Below are 19,849 nucleotides of genomic sequence, written 5' to 3' on the forward strand. Positions count from 1 at the left end.
AGGAAGGGAATAACTGAATCCCAGAAGTAACAAAGATCAGTAAATTTCTTCCACAATTTACAGATGGTGATAATTTTGATAGTTTTATTCATATATTTGAAAGAGTATGTAAACAGTATAATGTTGACCAAGGGCTCTGGGTACGGTTCCTGACCCCCGTATTCCATGGTAAAGCTGTAACTGCTATTTCTAAATTGTCTGTTGATTGACTAAACTATGAAAAAGTCAAGAAATGTTTGCTTGAATGCTTTAAGTTAACACCTGAAGTTTACAGAAAAATGTTTTGTGAGCATAGACACAAGGCAGATGAAAGTGTGTGTGATTATATTGCTGAGTTAAGCACTTATTTACATAGGTGGGTGAGTGGGTGTCAGGTCACCACTTTTGAAGGGCTGTCAGACCTTTTGGTGAGGGAACAAGCCCTTAGCACTTTGTCTGAGGACATGAAAATCTGATTGGCAGACCAAGAGTGCAGTTCTGCAGAAGAGTTGGGGAAAAAGGGGGACCTCTACTTAGCAAGCAGGGCATCGCTGCACAGGAAAGGGATACCCAATGCTGCACATGAATATAAGGGAACCCATGGTGGGCAGCCTAAACCACACCAACAGAGTCTGCCAGTAAGACAGGAAGCTACTAGTTCAGGTACACGGCCAGCATCAAGGGTTAAATGTTTTAAATGTAACCAAAGGGGCCATGTAGCTTATAGATGTCTTTGGAGGCAAGGCGGGAAACAAAAGGCGGGGTAGCCAGCAAGTGGGAATAACAATATGCCAATGGTAAGTTGTCTGGAGACAACAGGGGTACCAAACTATTAGAAGAGGTTATATCATATATTAGTGGATGGAAAACAGACCACTGCTAAGACAGACACAGCCTCTAACATAATCATTGTGAAGCCTGCAGTGTTTAAAGAGGAATGGTACTTGTTTGGGCAGTCCACTCTAGTCAGAGCTTTAGGAGTAACTCCATTCCAAATGCCTTTGGCCAGGATTCACCTTGACTGGGAGGGTGGAAAAGGAAGCAAGCAAGTAGGTGTGTTTGAGGATATCCCTGCAGATGTCTTGATAGGAAATTATTTTGATAATACAGTACCTTGTGTGCATGCAGTTACACGCAGTCAGGCTAGAATACAGGCATGTGGGACTGGTAGCCTGGGAGAGACCCAGACAGACCTCATACTTGAAGCCAGGGCTGGTGAGGTGGCTATTTCAGAGAGGGAGTTACCCTGTAGCAGTGAAACTGAAAGTGAGCCACAGCTGCTGGTAGATACTGATGTTCCCTTGGACAGAGTAATGGCAAGGGCAGAGGTGAGTGGTAGTGCCCAGGCTGACAGTGAGGCATAGCTGTCAAGAGGGTACCAGACTTCCTGTGGAAGAAGAGCTGGGAAAAGTCACAAAAGTAGAGCTGAGAGAGGCTCAGCTCTCAGACCCTACACTAAGAGGCTTAAGGGAGGTACTTATGGGGCACCTGATTCGCCAGGAAATGGGTAGTCTGTATACTGAAACAAAGGGTTACTGTATAGGGAGTGGACCCCTGAGAGATGGCTAGAGGGTGAGGTAATACAGCAGTTGGCAGTGCCTAAAGCCTACCATCTGGCACTTCTAGGTATAGTCCATGACATTCCTTTTGCATGTCATATGGGCATAAAGCGTACCAAGAGACATATTATGCAGAACTTTTATTGGCCTGGGATTAGAAGGGATATAGCAGGGTACTTCAGGACCTGTGAACAGTGCCAACAAGTAGTCTAGGCAGGTGAAAAGGTCAAAGCTCCATTGATGCCTTTGTCTGTGATTGAGGAGCCATTTCAGAGGGTAGTTATGGATATTGTGGGGCCTCTGAGTACCCCAAGCAACACAGGGAAGAAGTATATCCTGGTGGTAGTAGAGTATGCTACTAGATACCCTCAAGCAATGGTTCTGTCCTCCATAGACGTGGAGAAGGTGGCCAATGCATTGCTAGAGATTTTCAGCAGTGTAGTTTTCCCAAGAGAAATACTAACTGACAGAGGTGCCAGTTTCATGTCAGACCTGCTGGCTTGTGTGTTGAAGCACTGTGTGGCGAAGCACCTAAAGACCACTCCCTACCATCCCCAGACTAATGGTTTTGTGGAGAGGTTAACCTCTACACTAAAGGTCATACTACGGGCACTTGCAGACCAGTTTAAGAAAGAGAGTGGGACACATATTTGCCCCATCTGCTGTTTGCTTACAGAGAGTTACCCCAGGAATCCACAGGCTTTTCACCCTTTGAGTTGCTGTATAGACATAGAGTGAGGGGACCTTTAGATCTAATTCGTGATGAATCAGAGGGTGAGTGTGAATCCTACAAGGAGTCTCTTGTGGCATATGTCCTAAACCTCAGGACAAGGCTCAGGGAGCTCATGGGCTTGGCCCAGGAGAACCTGGCAGGAGCCCAACAGCAGAAAAAGGTCTGGTATGACAGGAATGCTTGAGCCAGAGAGTATGCCGTGGGGCAGCAAGTTATGGTTCTCTTTCCTGTCAGACACAATCATCTGCAGGCAGCTTAGGAGGGAGCCTTCAAAGTGGTAAGGAAGATCATTGATGTTAGCTACATGGTAGAAATGCTAGATAGGAGGCAGGGGCACAAATTGTACCATGTTAACATGAAGAAACCTTACTATGATAGAGAGGCCCTGGTGCTGAGTATTTGAGGTAGGAGGCAGGAGGAGTCTGAGAGGGATCTATGGCTACAGCTAGCCAGCCAGCAAAATCCCAAGTTACTATGGTGGTGCCTAGGGATGCAGGACAGTGCAGCACTGTAGTGGTGTCAGCAATACCAAGGCAGATGGACTCTCAAGACAGTATGGTATAATATAGTCCCAGACAGGCTCAGTCCTCTCAAGCAATGTTTCTCCGGGGGCACTTGAAAAACTAGCTTGAGTCTTCAAAGGGGTGAGGTGTGATAATAGGAGGTACTGCCAGCCATGCCAGGAGAAATAGGGCAGTGTATTTGTAACATATGCCAGCACAGCTGGCTTGAATTTTGTAAATAATTATATGTCATTTGTATATCAAACTGATTTGTACAGATGCTTGTGCTGAAAATGTATTTGTAAGTTTTGCTTGTGTTAAAATGTATCAACAGTGTGCCCTGCTGGAAGGAAAAGAAATGTACATGTATTATTGTAATTAAATAAATTTATACTTTGTAACAGCATATACTGGAAGTGAAGAGGTTAATCTTAATCCACCTGACTTTGCAAAATATTCTTGAAATTAAATTACTTTATGTCTTAAGCCATAAAGATGTTATCCCGCAGTTTTGAATGGAGCCAGAGATGTTATGTCTGTGCTATAGAATAGTTGGTAGCTCCTGGAGGAAGAGTGAAATGGTTTTATTGTTTTATGACTTCCAGCAGCTGCATCACATCTGAACAAAGCTCTGTCTGTGTGTATTGTAGCACATAGGTGCTAAATCCTGGTAGCTTCTAGTGATGGGGGAATAGTGCGGAAAACAGAGTCAGATGACCAGATATATGTGATGTCAATCTGTACAAAAATAATGTTTTAATATTAGAGGAGAAGGAAGTCTCAGCAGCATTTTGTATTCTGTCTTGGATCTGACATTAAGGACCACTCATCCATCTTGTCTTGCTCTATTCAGTAAGTAGAAACAGTAATTCTTTTAGTCAACAAGGAACAGATAGTGAGACTAGCTAATTACTGTTTTTCTATAATTGTGTGAAACTTTCCATCTGTGTTATTTTTAGTATTCCCTGTGACTGAAACTCTGGTGTTTACTATAAATAGATACTTAGTATTTTCATGTTCTTTTATTGTTTATTATTAAATATATTTAAACTTTTGTCATGGCTGGTCCTTTTTTTTTTAGAAAATATTTAAGCTTTGAGAGTATTTGCATATATTTGTTTGGTGATAACTCTGGCCACTCCTGAAATCCTTGCTGTTTGGTCAACATTACCATTTGTATTAATATTAATTTCACTCAGTATAACTGGGTACCCTTGTAAGATCCTTAATGTAGCTGGCAATGGATCTGGTGGCAGTGATAACTACCTTATAGTCTGGACAGAAGGGGGCAGAGCAGGTGAATCTGTGCCAGCCTTTCCCAGGTGTGTGTGTAGGGTTGCCACCTTTCATCGTGGCTAAAACCGGAGTAAAGCCACACCTCTCGTGTCACCAGTAACCCCGCCCATCCCACTCCTCTACTGCCCACATTCCACCCATTTTTGTGACGTTGTGATGATATCACTCAGCGAGGAATTCCTTCTTTTTTCCGTTCCTGCTGCCTGCTTTCGTCTGATTTACTATGCTTTTTTTTTTTTTTTTTTTTTTTTTTGTCCACACAGAAGAATGGTAGAACAGTACTTCACAGGACAGCTCAGCACACTGGTCAGAAATGTCTAATGTCTCAAATACAGTGATCAGTATGTGAGAAAGTGTGATTTCTTTTGATGCCAAATTATGAATGTGTGCCATAGTAATATTTCCGTAAATAACTTCACTCAAATAGGATCTATATGATACCTCTTAGTATCAAATGAAAGCTTACATAATGCTCAGATATTGCCACTGATACCTGTCGATCTGCAACCAATTTTGCAGATATTTGTACTTGTTTAGTTATAAAATGTGGGCATATACATAAACATAATATTTCTGTGAATATTTCAGTCATTGTCCACATGGACACATTGTGGAATACTGTCTCATGTTCTCATTCACCACCGAGGTCAGACATGGCTTCTCAGACAAATAAGGATACCAGAAAAAAATTTATTTTTTGGAAATATTATAATTACATAGCATATGTTAATAAGACATTAATAACTTAAATTAGAGAGTGTTTATATGTTACTCCATGATACCAAATAAACGCGCACACAGTGCTGGAAAAACTTTGCACTTTACCCCCCCACCACCACCTTAGTAGTGGTTGCTAACCCTAACCCTAATGCTGCCCCTTTCTCCAACCTAACCCTACTCCTTAACTTAATAAAAGAATGTCCTGTAACACTGCCACTATTCACATGAATCTTAGGGTAGTGTCGGGAGGGGGGCGTTACTGTTTAGATCAGGAGAGGAAATAGTCTTCCTCTGTCAATCTTTTTAGTTTGGTATTTACTTTATTCGAAATTGTTTGCCCAAACATATTTTCTCGTTTTTTTTTTCAGTTCCACATTAAATATGTTCAGTCATACATAATATAACCATATATATATATATTTATCTTGTAATGTATGATTCTTTAATTCTTGCAGGAAGGTAGAAGATCTCCAGTTTCGAGTAGAAGAAGAATCAATTACAAAAGGAGATCTAGAGGTAATAATGCCTAACATGTAAACTGGATAAGTTGCAGTGTCCATTGTGAAGATTTTCTATGGCTTGCTAAAAACTACCACTGAAGTTTTTATAATTAAACTAATGTTAAGAGTAATGCTGCATCACCTGTCCAAAATGCTGGTCTGTAATATGCATTGGAGTTATCTATCAGATGTAGCAGTCCTTGTTAGATGGTAAGACCATAGCTGCACTGAACTAGGATAAATATTCAACATACAGACTAACAAAAATGTAATAGTACAGAAAACAGTACAGAGAGTCCTTTCTGGCAACAGCTGACACCAAATATTGCTGTTTCACCATAAATCCCTGGATTCAAATTTACCTTTCTGGAAACCAGCATAGCTTTTGGAAATACTCTGTTTGGATACTAAGGCCAGTACAGCTTGGAACTGGAATCCCAATGTTTAACTGGGTGGTGGTTGCAAGTAATATGCATGAAGCATTTTTGCTCAAGTTATTCAAATGAGAGAAGTGAATTTGCAGTTGCTCTAACATTAGATACATAGGTGATATAGTGTGTATAAGTTAAGCAACATTAGCTTAGTGTTGAGTACTGTTACAGCTAATTTCAGAAAATCGCAATTAAACCAATCCATGTGACAGAGAATGCTTTAGAAAAACTGCATACATCTGTTAGGTAAAGCTTCATAGTTTCTAGACTAATCATTCTATAACATACTGTAAGTCTAAATATGACTACTATTATATACAAAACATAAATACCTTTTGGTTTGTCACAGAATGATATTGTAAATGGTTCTTGTTTTACATATCTCATTTCACTGACTCCCCTGCTAAGATAGTTTGTACCCATGTCTCAAGATCTTTATATAATCCACAAAAATTGTTAGCAATGTGATTTATTTCCCTAGCTAGAGAACCTGTGCAGAGACAATGTAGGCCTTCAAGGCTACTTCTCTCCCTTTGATAGCTATAGTGGTGTTGTGCAAATACTACTGCTTATAATCAAGGGATCTATATTAACTAGTTGGCATATACTGTAGCACCTTTGTAAAGAAAACATGTTTGCCCAATAAAGAGCAGAAATCCAGAACTCTTTTAATGTCTAAAAGAGTGATGTATTTGAACTATTTTTTGTTTAATATATAGGCAGCTGTATTTTCTTTTTGCCCTTGATTCTGATGTTATATTCACCCAACTACTTTTAATTTCATTCTAAAATCCACACGGTATATCTCCATTTTGTCCACCAAGTGCTAGAGTTGAAATGAATCTTAACTAACACCTTTATGTGCCATGAATACTAAGTGAATCTGGTTGCCCGTTTAGTGTTTCTTTTCTGAACTTCATAACCATGCAGTTACGGTTCAGTAATTTATCGTCCTTTTAAAGGCTTTCACATACAATGCTTACAGATTTCTAGCAGATATGAAACACATGCCCCCACCATCATGCCTTTGCCACTTTCCTAATGTTTAAACACTTTCCAACAAACATCAGTTCCAGATGGCCAGTCAGATTTAGTTCTCACAGCTTAAGTTTAACTTGCTGTGAAGGAATGATTGTTTACATTTAGGAGGGACTCGTTATAAAAATCATAATGTTTGAGATGAACTGAGAATATGGTACTTAGAGCAATCTACCCATACAGTTATTTTTAGACATATTTTGAGATAATGTTTTTGTTTATATTAAGTTTATCCATTACTAGGCATTTCTGTTAATTGCTTGTTTTGGTTATCTTAAGATTTGTTTTTATTTTTAAAACCACTGTGATAATTTCAAATGTTAAAGTTGAAAACATGTGATTATGGTTTACTGATGTTTATATCAGTCTGTCATGAGCTCTATTACACAGAAATTCTCTAGCAAGAGTGGAAAGTTCTTCAATAGTTTGCCTTCAGCCAGCATTATCCTAAGGATTTCCAGTACAACAAATGGATACAGCTTTACCTCTTCCTGTGTCGTTCTGCCCTCTTGTGTAAGACCAAATAATAACATTTAAGTGTATAGAAGCACAGATTGCCTTGTCTTATTGAATATGTAAAAACAAAGAAAAATCTAGCCAAGCTAGAGTTTCCACTGTGTGATTCCTTGAACCTCTTGTGTTAGAGGCACATGGGTTATATGCAAATGACCCTTTAAGGACATCAGGTGTTTCAGCTTAAGAAATCACACAGCAGAATCTCTAGCTTGGTTAGATTTTTCTTTTAGTTTTTACTGATTGGTTTGTCTGTGAGATGTTTTTACTCATTGTCTTATTGAATATGTCACACACAGACATTCATAAAAGGTGTTACAGTGAATGGCATTTTGTCAGTTACACAACTTGACAATTACTGCAAGTTAGTTATACACTTAAGTTCAAAATGAGCAAAACAGTCCCTAATATTTTCTTGTTAAAGTATTAGTACTGATGTAAGGCTTTTTCCTAATGAATGCCTCTTATTTGCTGCATGTATTTATTAATTCATTCATTTATTGTTTTTCCACTATTATATCCAAAAAATATAAAATGCAAATAACACATGAGCTAAAATCATTTGTATATTTCAGTATTGAAGCCTTTCTCTGAGATTTCATTGCATTCAGTCATAAAGACTTTCCACCCTGTTGTCAGTTTATTGTTGCTTTTTATTTTTTACTTTTACTACTTATCAGTATTTTAACTAAAGGAAGCACGTTACTAATAAAACAAAATGATGTAGGTGTGAAAAAATATAATCTGCTTAGTTGTTTCAAGCACTGCTAGAATGGAGTAAAAGAATAACTGCCAACTCAGAGTAGCAGCAGTATGGGAAAGTAGTAATATAAAGTAATCCAAATATCATGAGATCACAGATTGACAGGTTTGTAGAGAGAAAGTGCTCGCCTACTTTTTCTGACAAGGTTGTTATTTGCATATGACTATTCAGTTTACTCACGAGGTACATCTAAACAAACTAATATCCCTCCCTATCTAGCCTAACACTATTCTCTTCAGATATTTCAACTAACTCTCCATTGATTGCGAAACCTACACCACGTCAAATAAATACATGCAAATATTCCTGGGCATTATTAATACTAGCTCCCTAGACTAACTGGTTGAAATCCCAACTATCCAAAGAAAAGATAAATCCACAGACCACCAGGCTGAATTGAACCGTTTATTAAAACAACGTTGAATGTTATCGCTTTCGGGTAGAAGACCCTTCTTCAGACATACAGCATTCAAATAAAATAATATTATTTAAAAGACAAATCACAGAGAAAAACAATAAAACAATTAGTGCAAATTAATATATGGTCTATGCCTACTGAGTATTGACTTTAAAGGCACCACACCATTAAGACCTGGGTATCTATTTGCTCCCATTTCAATGATCCATCTAGTTTCATTGTATTTGGTGCTATTCACAATGTGTCCCTTCCTAATATCAGCACAAATATGCTGTAGTGCTCTCTTCTCAAATCCCATCTATGGGCTCAAAAATATTGGACCTAGTTATCAGTAATATTACCACACTATACTCAACACTTTTAGTTACCACATCAGTGGGCATGTCACTGTGAGGGTAAAACCTGACCTACCACAAAAACCCTGTCTTTAGAGACTACTCTAAGGCAAACATAATTTGGCTAACTACTGATCTGATGAAATTTAACTGCCCACTTCATCTCAGTGATCCCATCTTGCATGCTGCCACATTTGTGGAAAATGTCTGTGCCCACCTCAGGGCATGCATTGTTCCGATAAGGCACAAATACAATTCCAAATTAAGGAATACATTCTTTATAGTGGAAACCTACTATAAAAATCTGTATAATATGAGGAAGAGACTCATAGTTCATAAAAGCAAACTTAATACCCCATCATCTCAGAAACATCAGCAAAGAATTTGGGAACAAAATGTAGTCCTCCAAAAGTAAGTACAAAGTGCGAATTGCTACCTCTGTTAAGAACAACTACAAAGCCTTATTTAGCTATGTCAGAATCATTAGAGGTAATGCCCAGCAATGCTCAGAGCTAATACAGAACAATAACACTTACTCGTCCCCTGAGAAAGTAGTCAACATGTTAGCAGACAAATTCAGCTTTAACTTTACTACCCGTTCTCCCCCTAACTTTCCCCAGTGTAGTAGTACACCCACACCATTCCCCCTCTGATCACCTCAGAGCAAGTCTGGAATGCTCTCTCCATGGCCAAAAACACTTGCTCCTTTGGTCCTGATAATGTGCTAGGCTACCTTCTTGTCAACACCAGACACTTTCTAGAAGGCTTGCTTCTGAGCCTTTTCAACCTCAGTTTCTCCACTGGATTTGTGCCAGAGGAATAGAGAGCTACTGTAGCCATCCCACTTCACAAGAAAGGATCTACAACTGATCCAGGAAATTACAAATCTGTAAGCCTCACCAGCCTTATTTGCTAAGCAAGGGAACACATTATTATGGAACTTATTAAAGTAGATCTGCCTCATGAACCTGGTGGGCTTCTTTGAACACCACTGATGCATTAGACTCTGACATACCAGTTCACACTGTCTACCTGGAACTGACCAAAATGTTTGATGTCATCCCACACATTATCAACAGACTAACCAAACTAAATGTAAACGCTTATGTTACCCATGGGATAATAAACTGACAGAATCCAGTCTTTTACTGAGGGGAGTTTTACATTCTTTGAAAAAGGTAATTACTAGTGATGTCTCCCATGGATAGATGCCGGGACCACTTCTGTTTGGCATTTACTTATTTGGTGTCAAGGCTGACTTCAAGAACCTGTGGCTGACCAAATCTGTGGATGACTACAAACTTGAAGTTGACATTAAATCCCTATGTGATTTTCAAATTCCTCAAAAGGGGCTAACATGCATCAGTAAGTGATGCATGGACTTCAGCCTGAAACTAAATACCAAGAAATGCAGCACTGTGTCCATAGGCAAGCAGGAAGCCTATACAGCTGCCACAAAGGTGACACCCCTTTGAAATTTGACTCAGCCAGTAATGACCTGGGCACTTTCATTGAGAATGAACTATCCTTTGAGCACCATGTATCCACTACTGTTAAGAAATCCTTTTACCTTTCCAGACTAATAAACAGGAGTATTTCTTCCAAATTTAAAAAAAAACTCATCATCCCCTCTCTACTCCTCCCTCATGTGGCTCATAATAGAGTATAGTGGCCCTTTTGGTATGTACCTGTCTATGCATACAATCCATCTTGAGAGACTGCAGTGTTTCTCACTAAGATAAAGACATGTCTGCTTTGAGCTACCCAGGCCACCTTAAAACACTCTCTCTCTTTTCCATTTCCTCAGACTCTGGAAAGGGGACCTCTGTCTAGCTTAAAGAACCTTGAAGGATCCAGTCCTATGTGACCTACTGCACAAACACAAAACTAATAGCCCCATTAGCACCCACTCAATAGCTATTAACTTCTACTGAAATATAAATAGGACCTGCTAGCAAGATGGATATATATCACAGGGAATAAACTTCTTTTGGATGTAAAGCAGAGTAGCTCCCTGACCCTCTTAAATCATAACCTGGATGAATGAATGGGCTATTGCAAATACACCCTGCGCCTGGCCCCTCAATCCCTCATCAAATGGTGTCAAAGCTAAGTATAAATTACTCATGTCAATGGGTACTTACAGTCTGGTGTATCGTGGCTAGAATACTAATCATCCTCTGGATCAACCGCCTCGTATTGACCTGTGAACCTGCCTATGTTATGGAAGTAGATATGTGCATGCACGCACACACACACACACACACACACACACACACACGCACGCACGCACGCACACACACACACACACACAAGCACGCACACACACACAGATATAGCTAGATAGCTATGTAACTCAAAAGGGTGCATACTCATCTGGTTGAAATGTTCTTTTGTGGGTGTGAAAAAGAGATGTTCATTCGTGTGAATCACAAATATTTGAATTAAACTTTTGTATAGTGTAGGTAAGTAGGTGTGCAGGAAAATGAATGTTTGAATGAAAAGAATCTGCAGTTGTGAAGATGTGCAGGATCCCATTATAGCAGTTGGTGTGTTTGTGGGTTAGAAATATAGTAAGGGTTTGGTAAAGGGATAGATTGTTTTGTTCATGTTTGATGTTGAGTGTGTTTTGTCATTTTGTCTTATGTAGTGGTACTGTTAGGGAAAGGGTTTTTAATAACATAGCATGTAAGGCTGGGGTTATAGGCAGGGGTGAAGATAGAGTATGGCAGCCTTTTAGTAGTTTTATGTGAGGGGATATAATGACAGTTTTACATGGTGCCCCAGTACTTCAGTGGTGACAATTAAAAGTTACTTTGTTGTTTCAGATTAAGCTCTCCAAAGCTTAAAAGGAACATTTGAAGTGCTGGCTTTAGAAACCATCTTTATAGTAAGGAATACCTTTCTCATTCCCTTTCCTGTACTGGCCCTCACCACAGACAGGTGTGCCTTAGAGTACAAGGGTGAACATTATTAAGGCCAGGTGTTCCAAGGTGTTTTGTCACAAGGGAAGTCAGTTTGTATGTAAATATTTAGGTGATAAGGGCAATCCTTCTCATCCTTCCAGATTTTCGAGGCTTTCACAACTCCTTGCCTCAAGTTGCATTTGCCATCCAGTCAGTATGCCAGTGTTGTGGTATATAAACAAGTAATAGGGAAATTATTCTTGTCTCCTTTAAAAAAATGAAGAGATTGTGAGAACAGGACATTTTTACCAACTGCTTTCTGATTGCAAATAATGTTCTTGAGGAGACCAACTGGCCAGTGGACAGGATCAGTCATTGTTACCTGATGCCACACTAGTGGTCCCTCAGCTCTGCTGTAAAATGGACACTGTTCCATCACTGGGGGAAGCTTTGCTGTGACTTGTTTGCATCCTCAAACAAAATCAAATGCAGCAAATTATTTTCCCTAATTCCTCAACTGAGAGAGCACCCTAAAGAAAATGGCTTGAGGCCGCATTATGCCTTTCCCCGTTTCCTTTGATTCCACATTTCATTCAGAAAGCCAAACAGCAGATGCCCAAGGTTATTTTTATAGCCCCAGTTTTGGCTCAGTGAGTATGGTTACCCTTCTCAGGCCTTATATGCTTAGAGACTTATCTATCTTTACCCCTTCTGGAGCCTAGCAAGCCCCATCTGGATCACCATTTCCTGCATCCAACCTCATGTCTACTCCAGATTCATTAATAGCCTTCAATCCAACCTAACCTTCCAAGATGATCTAAAGTCACAGTTTTCTCAGAAACCCAGTGCTAGAAAAACTTGTAAAAGTGAATGGATTAGCATGGCACAAAGGAATAAAGCCCTAACTGCATCCCAGGTAATCCATGTTCAGTTAAAAGCATAGGTATTAGAGTGATTGTGTGAGGGAAAATGTGAATGAGTGGCTGAGACTAGCTCACCCCTTTTTTTCTGGGGGGGGGGGCAGCTCGGCTCATTACATTGACTACACCTGCAGGAGTGCATGGTGCCTAGTTTGCTGACACTGCATAGGGGGTGAGACTCTTTGTAGGGAGGTTGCACGTGAGCAAGTACCATGCATGCTCTCCCTGAAAGCAGCAGCTGTGATGCAGACAAGCTGTTAAGGCATAGCTGTCAACCTGCAGACTTTGAAAATCAGTATAAAGGTCCTTGAAAAAGAAGTATATCCAGCCAAAAGTCTGGACATCTGATTAGCATAAAATTTGAATACTAAATAGCTCTTCCTGCTTAGAATAGGAATGTGGGATACTACTCAGAAATGTATGTTTAAAACACAAAGAATAACAAAAATTATGGAAAAATATAAGCACATTATCAAAGAGACAGTACAAAATCAGTAGACTTTAATAAACTGTATTGCAAAATTCTACGCCACAAGGTCATTTATTTTTGCTTTCGAAAGAAGAGTAATGAAATATGTGTGCTTATTTATTTAAAATTATTGTTGCCACTAGTATACTGGTCATATAGTGTGGTTTCTGTGTACTAGACAGCTTCAAAAATCATGTGATAATGGGGAAAATTTGTGTATAATGCTAAATCAAGCCTGAAAATAGGAACATACATACAAAAATAGGTTTATCCTGTGTAGGGGTAAAACAGACCTAAAAATAGAGATGTGCCTCAAAAATAGGGACAGTTGAGAGGTCTAAAGGGAGAAAATAGGTCAGTCCACAGTACCAACACACTGACCCACTTTCTAACACCCAGATCACACCCTCATCTGAGAAAAAATGGGCCTGAGGGCTCTTACATTGATTGAAGAACAAATGAGTCAGTTGGGTCCACACACACTGCTAATTTTATATAGCAACTCCAAGACTGCAAAACAGTGAGGAAAGGGCAAAAATCACACACCACACTGTGTAGCAATCCTGCAAAACCATTGCAGTCATCCTGCAATGAAAGAGAAGTTCGACAAAACAATCCTTCTAATGAAACAAAGAGGATGTGTGGCTGAAGCCATCTGCCACAATGAAAAAAAAGTCAACATTTTGCAACAAAATGAGCTTTCTGGTGAAACGCTGTAGACCTCTTTGCAAGGGTCTGTGATCTGTTTCCATATGAACTTTACTTTAAACATATTAATACAATTCCTTGTATCAATATATTGATGCTTACACTTCCCTTTATGTTTGAACATAACTCTTCTGTGAACCTGAAAATTTTGTTGACCCATAGACAACTATTTTTTTTTCTAATGTGGGATCACAACTCATATACTTTTCTGACCGTCTTCTATTAGTAACACAACTGGTTTATTTGCATCATAGTATATTTAACAGTGAAGCAAACGTAACTAGCTACATGAATATTTCTAAACGTGCTCCATTCTCATGCTGTCTCTTGCTCAGCTTTCTTATAGGCACAGATATCTCATATATGTTAGGTGCAAAAGCATTCCTAGGAACCTCTGTAATGCTTATTTTTCTTCTGACCTTGGCATTTGTATAATTGCTCAGATTTTTTTGTATCAGGTTTCAGATCATTTGACATTAGACTAACATGTATTTTAGACACGTCAATCTGATTTTCCATTTGTTCTTACTTAACATAACATTATGATTTCAGTAGCTGCCTTCAGTTACTTGGCAACATCAATTTGAAACACCTCTGTACTAAAGAATCTCTGCCTTCCTATTGGTGTATCAGTTGTTCATAACTTAAAGCTTGCTTCATCATTTTTTTTCTACCAAAAACCTAGATTTGCATCTAATACTAAAATAATTTAACACTTGTCATTATTTAGACCATTTCTTCAACTTGAAGCAAACGGTACTACTGTTTTGTGATCATTTTATTCATAGTTTGTGGATCAGTGTACATGTAGATTTTGCCTTTTTTCACAAAATTGACCATAGTGTTCACCCATTATTTTGAGTATGATTATTTCCTAATAGCGCCCAAAGTCTCCATTTTGTTATTCTGTTTAAATTTACTTCCAACTGATATGAGTATTTGCCTGAGGATATAAATCACTGGCTCTGCACCCAGTTTTATTTATATTTGTTATTTCTCCTATCAAGAATCATAAGCCTGTAAATAAGTAAGCATGGTCAGGTAGGAAATCATTAGTATGACTGCACTGCATCTGAAATGTCTCTATGACACTGCAGTTGATTCTCTACATATGTTATCTTTGTTTTTACACTATGAATTAATTTTACCATTTCTAGTTTCTCACAAGCCACACAAACCAAAATGGTAGAAGAATTTACTTCAAGTGCTAATATTTATAGGTTCATTTGTGTATACTAGGCTAACAGACACTGGGGCCTTTATAAGCTTAGCCATGCAACCCAAATGTATCCCACAACTTATTGCGCCTCAGAGGTTATTTTAAGAGGGTGTATATTAGTTAGGGCATGATTTAACGGCTGCCTCTGTCCATCAGAGGTGAATTTCTGATTTTCCTTCCAATGCTCCAGGTTGAACTTGAATAGGGTTAGGGAAGGGTTCTGCTTCACATGCATGGGAAGTCTATTCCATGTAATGTTGATTCTCTGAGATACATATCTGTCCCTCCAATTTGTTTAAGACATAGGCATTGTTCAAATCCTTAGATGTAGTGATTCTAGTGTTGTTTATTTTGCAGATACGCAAAAGGTCCATCAGAGTGGGATCCAAGAATGCTTTGTATAATAGGCATAAATTGCCTGTTATCAGTCTGTAGGTAACCAAGTCGAGAAAGAGGAGAATAAGATGATCTGCCCAGGACATTGTGTTTACTCCCTATATCTTTTATGAGGAACTTCTGCAGAGATTCCACATGTTGCATGTGCCTGGTCAGGTACTTACAGAAAGGGGTGTTCCACTCAGTGATGGGTCCAGTTGTGGCTGAGTACAGTGGCATGATGACTTCCCTGGATCTAGATGCCATGCCATTAATTATAAGTTGAGTGATGGAATGATTTGCTTACAACCTTAGTCACATGTTGGTCAAAAGTCAGGTTACTATGTACATAAATCCCAAAATCCCTGACTACTGTGACTACCTTTAGAGGCTTTTTAACAATGAGGTAGTTTCCCTTAGGGTCTGACTTCCCAAAAGGTACTAGTATGCATTTCCTAGCCTTGCTCCCTACTGATAGTTGAAAGGATTACATTAGATGGTATTTCATCTTATACCTTCTCCGTACCGATAGTTGGAGAGGTTATGTTAGATGTTATTTCATCTTATAACTGCTTCCTACTAATAGCCGAAGGGATTATGTTAGATGGTATTTCATCTTATAACTGCTTCCTACTGATAGTTGGAGGGATTACGTTAGATGTTATTTCATTTTATATCTGCTCCCAATCTATAGTTGGAGAGGGATTACATTAGATGGTATTTCATCTTATACCTGTTCTCTATTGACAGTTGGAGGGATTCCGTTAGATGGTATTTCATCTTATAGCTGCTCCCTACCGATAGTTGGAGAGATTACGTTAGATGGTATTTCATCTTATACCTGCTCCCTGCCAATAGTTGGAGGGATTAAGTTAGATGGTATTTCCTGGTGGGGCAGAAGGAGGAGAGTTGGAGCTAAATTTGTCAGCCAACAAATTTGCTGTATCTCCTGGTTTTGTGAAAAAGAAGTTTTAGTGTCTTTAGTTTTGTACATAACACCAGCAGTTTGCTAATGAAATATTACATTTTCCTCATGTGGCTTGTTTAAATTGTACTTTTATTGGGTAATCTTATTTATTTCTTGCATTTTTTGTTTCAGTACTTCAGAAATATTTTCAGATTTCACTGTATGAGATTTTTTTCAATTCTGCATTACCAACACACCACTCAGTTTTGTATTCTGTTCAACGACAAATTCTTTTGAACACATCTGAATTTGATTGTACACATCTTGGAGAAGTGCCCATTTCGAGTTCAGATTCTGCTTCTTATATTAACTGCTGGGCAGTTATTATTCATAGGTTCATAGGTTCATACTAGGCTATCTGCCCTAGGGCATTTATAAGCCTAGCCAGAGTGTGTTTGGCTTTCGCCACCCATTTTAAATTAATTTTGCTATGCCTTTTTTTGAGGTTAGTATACTGTGCCTCTGTCTAACAGTGACACAGAAGTGATAGCCGGGGTAAACCTACGATCTCCCATCCACTCATCAAGATTCCTCTTGAAGAGAGTCAATGTGGGACTCTGCCTAACCTGGACTGGGATTTTATTCCAGAGTGAAGGGAGCCTCTGGGTTATGAATCTGTCCCTCCAGCATGTCCTATTTATTTCAGTGCTGAGGTTCAAGTCTCTCGAGCGTAGCTCGATGGGATTTGGATTTTCTGAGGTGCAGCATGTCCATTAATTCCGGGTTGGACATGGCTTTATCGTCAGGCACAGATCGCCTCTGAGCAGGCGGTATGCCACTGAGTAGAGCTGTAGTTTCTTTAACCGGGCAGCATATGGCATCTGTTTGAGCCCTTTGATCCTCTTGGTGAGGTACTTTTGGGGTCTTTCCAGTTGCTGCAGGTGTCTGGTAAGGTACATCCCAAAAGGGGCATTGTACTCAATTATGGGCCTGATGAGGGATGAGTAAAGAGGTACGATGACCTCCCTGATCTAGATGTGAATCCCTTCATGATTAGGTGGGCTATATAAAATGTTTTTCTAACCACTTTGGCCATGTGGTTGTCAAATGAGAGATTGCTATCAACTTGGGTCCCCAGGTCCCTAATGACTTCTTTTGTACTTAATGGATTACCACCTATGTGGTAATTAGTGGGCACTTTGTTTTTGCCAAAGGGGATGACTATACACTTTTTGGCGTTTAGCTTGAGGCCATTGCTCTGGCACCAGTTGTCTGTTTCTATGAGGCCCTTTTGGAGGATGCTTGTGTCGGCTGGAGAGTTGATTATGGCACCCAGTTTGCAGTCATCTGCGAACTTGGTCAGCCACAGTCCTTCCGTGTTGGCCTGTACCACCGAGAAATATACACCAAACAAGAGAGGTCCCAGGACTGAGCCTTGTGGGACGTCACTTGTAACTGGTTTGGAGTCTGGCATGGCTCCAGCAATTCTAACCATGTGGGTTCTGTCCTTGAGCCAGTTTGCAACCCATCTAGTGACATAGAGGTTTATATTTAAGCTGGTGAGCTTATCTATAATGCCCGAGTGGGGTATTGTATCGAAGGCTTTTGCGAGGTCCAGGTAGGCTGTGTGGACCACCTTCCCCTCGTCAATGGCCTTGGTGACTGTTTCAAAGAAATTGACCAGGTTTAAGAGGCAGGATCTGCCCTTAACAAAGCCAAACTGGGTAGGATCCAGTGTCTGTAGGTCCCCAATATCTTTATTTATGAGGTCCATGATGATCCTTTCCATAGCTTTGCAGACCAAGCTAGTCAGGCTTATGGGGCGATAGTTTCCAGGATCCGTTGAGGCACCACCTTTGTGGAGAGGGACCACTGTTGCTGTACGCCACTCTTTAGGTACATATCCTGTAGTAAGGCTAAGATTGAACAGTAGTTTTATGTTTGGGTTTAGCTCTTCTTGGAGTTCATGTAGGACACAGCCCGGGACACCATCTGGTCCCATTGATGCTGTGTTTTATGCTTTGGAGAGGGCGGCTCTTACCTGAGCATCTGAGATGTCAGGGGGGCAGCACTCTGTTGGGATAGATATTTGCCCTTTTGGTGGGGAGAGGTGGGAGAAGTTTGCACTGAACCTGTCAGCTAGGATGTTGGCAATGTCTGTCGGCTCGGTGTATTTTTTGTCATTTTGGACTAATTCTGAGCATATCTGGGAATTCCCACCCAGGTTCCTAACATAACTAAAGAAAGCCTTGTGATTATCCTTAGTGTCCTGTGCAATTTTTCTCTCGAAGCTGGCCTTAGACGATTTTATGAATGCCCGTAGTTTTTTGCTAACACTGATCAGAGATGCCTTCCCTTTTTGGGATTTTGCTCTATCATGTAGTAGCTTCCTCCTTCTATTGTATAGTTTGTTTATGGCTGGGGTCCACCAGACAGGACGTCTGCCTTTGGAGGATTGGGTCTTGGTTTTATTTGGGATTGCATGATCCATGCATTCCTGAAGGTGTTCATAGAATGCGTTTATAAAGGATTCTGCGGTCTGGGCCGTATTTTCCACAGGCCCGGGGGCTTTGAAGGATTTCGCCTCGGTTTTGAGGCGTGTGAAATTTGCTTTAGAGAAGTTTTTCACTGTGGTTTTCTGGGCAGGGGTGGGGTCAGGATGTGAATATCCAGTGAGATTAGTTTATGGTCTGATCTTACCAGTGAGGGATACACTTTTGGTCTGGAGCATAGTGTCCCCATGTTGGTGATGATCAGGTCCAGTATGTTTTCCCCTCTTGTGGGAGTGGTAACAAGTTGTTCCATAGCATTTGAGTTTATAAATTCTAGGAACCTTTGGGCTAGGGTGTTGGAGCTAGAGTAATGCTCCCAGTCTATGTTTGGGTAGTTGAAGTCACCCAATATAATGGTGTTTGGAGAGACCTTCATATTTTCTAGTATTCTCAGGAAGGCCAAGTGGGGTTCCTGTGTTTGGGAGGGTGGTCTGTAGCAGGCTATAAACTGGAAGGCAGTTTTACCCACAGTTAGTTGCACATGGATAGTCTCTGATGCTTCGTGCTGTGCCACCAACCTGGAGGTGTGGGTATCTTTGACGAATATTGATACTCCCCCTCCTTTTGTGGTTCGGTCCAAGTTTTGGGGCCGAAAAGCATGGTATGAGGTACAACCTGGTAGTGCTGGGGTGCTCTTGGGAGCCTTGAACCAGGTTTCTGTTACTGCACAGATATCGATGTTCTCCATGCTAAGGAGAGTTTCGAGTGCGTGTATCTTGAGGTTTAGACTTCTGGCATTGAGTAGCATTACTCTTAGTTTCTTATCCCTTGTGATACCTATGGAGGTGGGTTTGTCTTTTGAGCCTTGCCTAAAAAAGGCACTATGGGGGTAGCAAGAGCCTTTGCCAATATCCGAAAGCCCAGGGGTGACAGGTGCAACCCGTCCCTAGCGAAGCATCGTGGCTTGTCGAGCATATCATCCCAGGCTGACAGGCATTGGATCCCCTTTGAATGACACCAACACTTAAGCCAATTGTTGAAATTGATCATCTTGTCTTCATATTG

General features: G+C 40.1%; 1 protein-coding gene across 2 annotated transcripts in view; it reads left to right on the forward strand.

The window, feature by feature from the left end:
• The window catches only part of CLIP2 (CAP-Gly domain containing linker protein 2), a 1,185,433-nt gene that overhangs the window by 738,355 nt on the left and 427,229 nt on the right, over positions 1-19,849 (forward strand). For both annotated transcript variants that reach the window (XM_044054144.1, XM_044054145.1), the window contains exon 8: positions 5,246-5,306. In XM_044054144.1, the coding sequence (XP_043910079.1) occupies positions 5,246-5,306 (61 nt within the window). The remainder of the gene's footprint in view (positions 1-5,245; positions 5,307-19,849) is intronic.

This window comes from Protopterus annectens, chromosome 13.part0 (genome assembly GCF_019279795.1).
Source record: "Protopterus annectens isolate FY-2018-M chromosome 13.part0, PAN1.0, whole genome shotgun sequence".
NCBI lineage: Eukaryota > Metazoa > Chordata > Ceratodontiformes > Protopteridae > Protopterus > Protopterus annectens.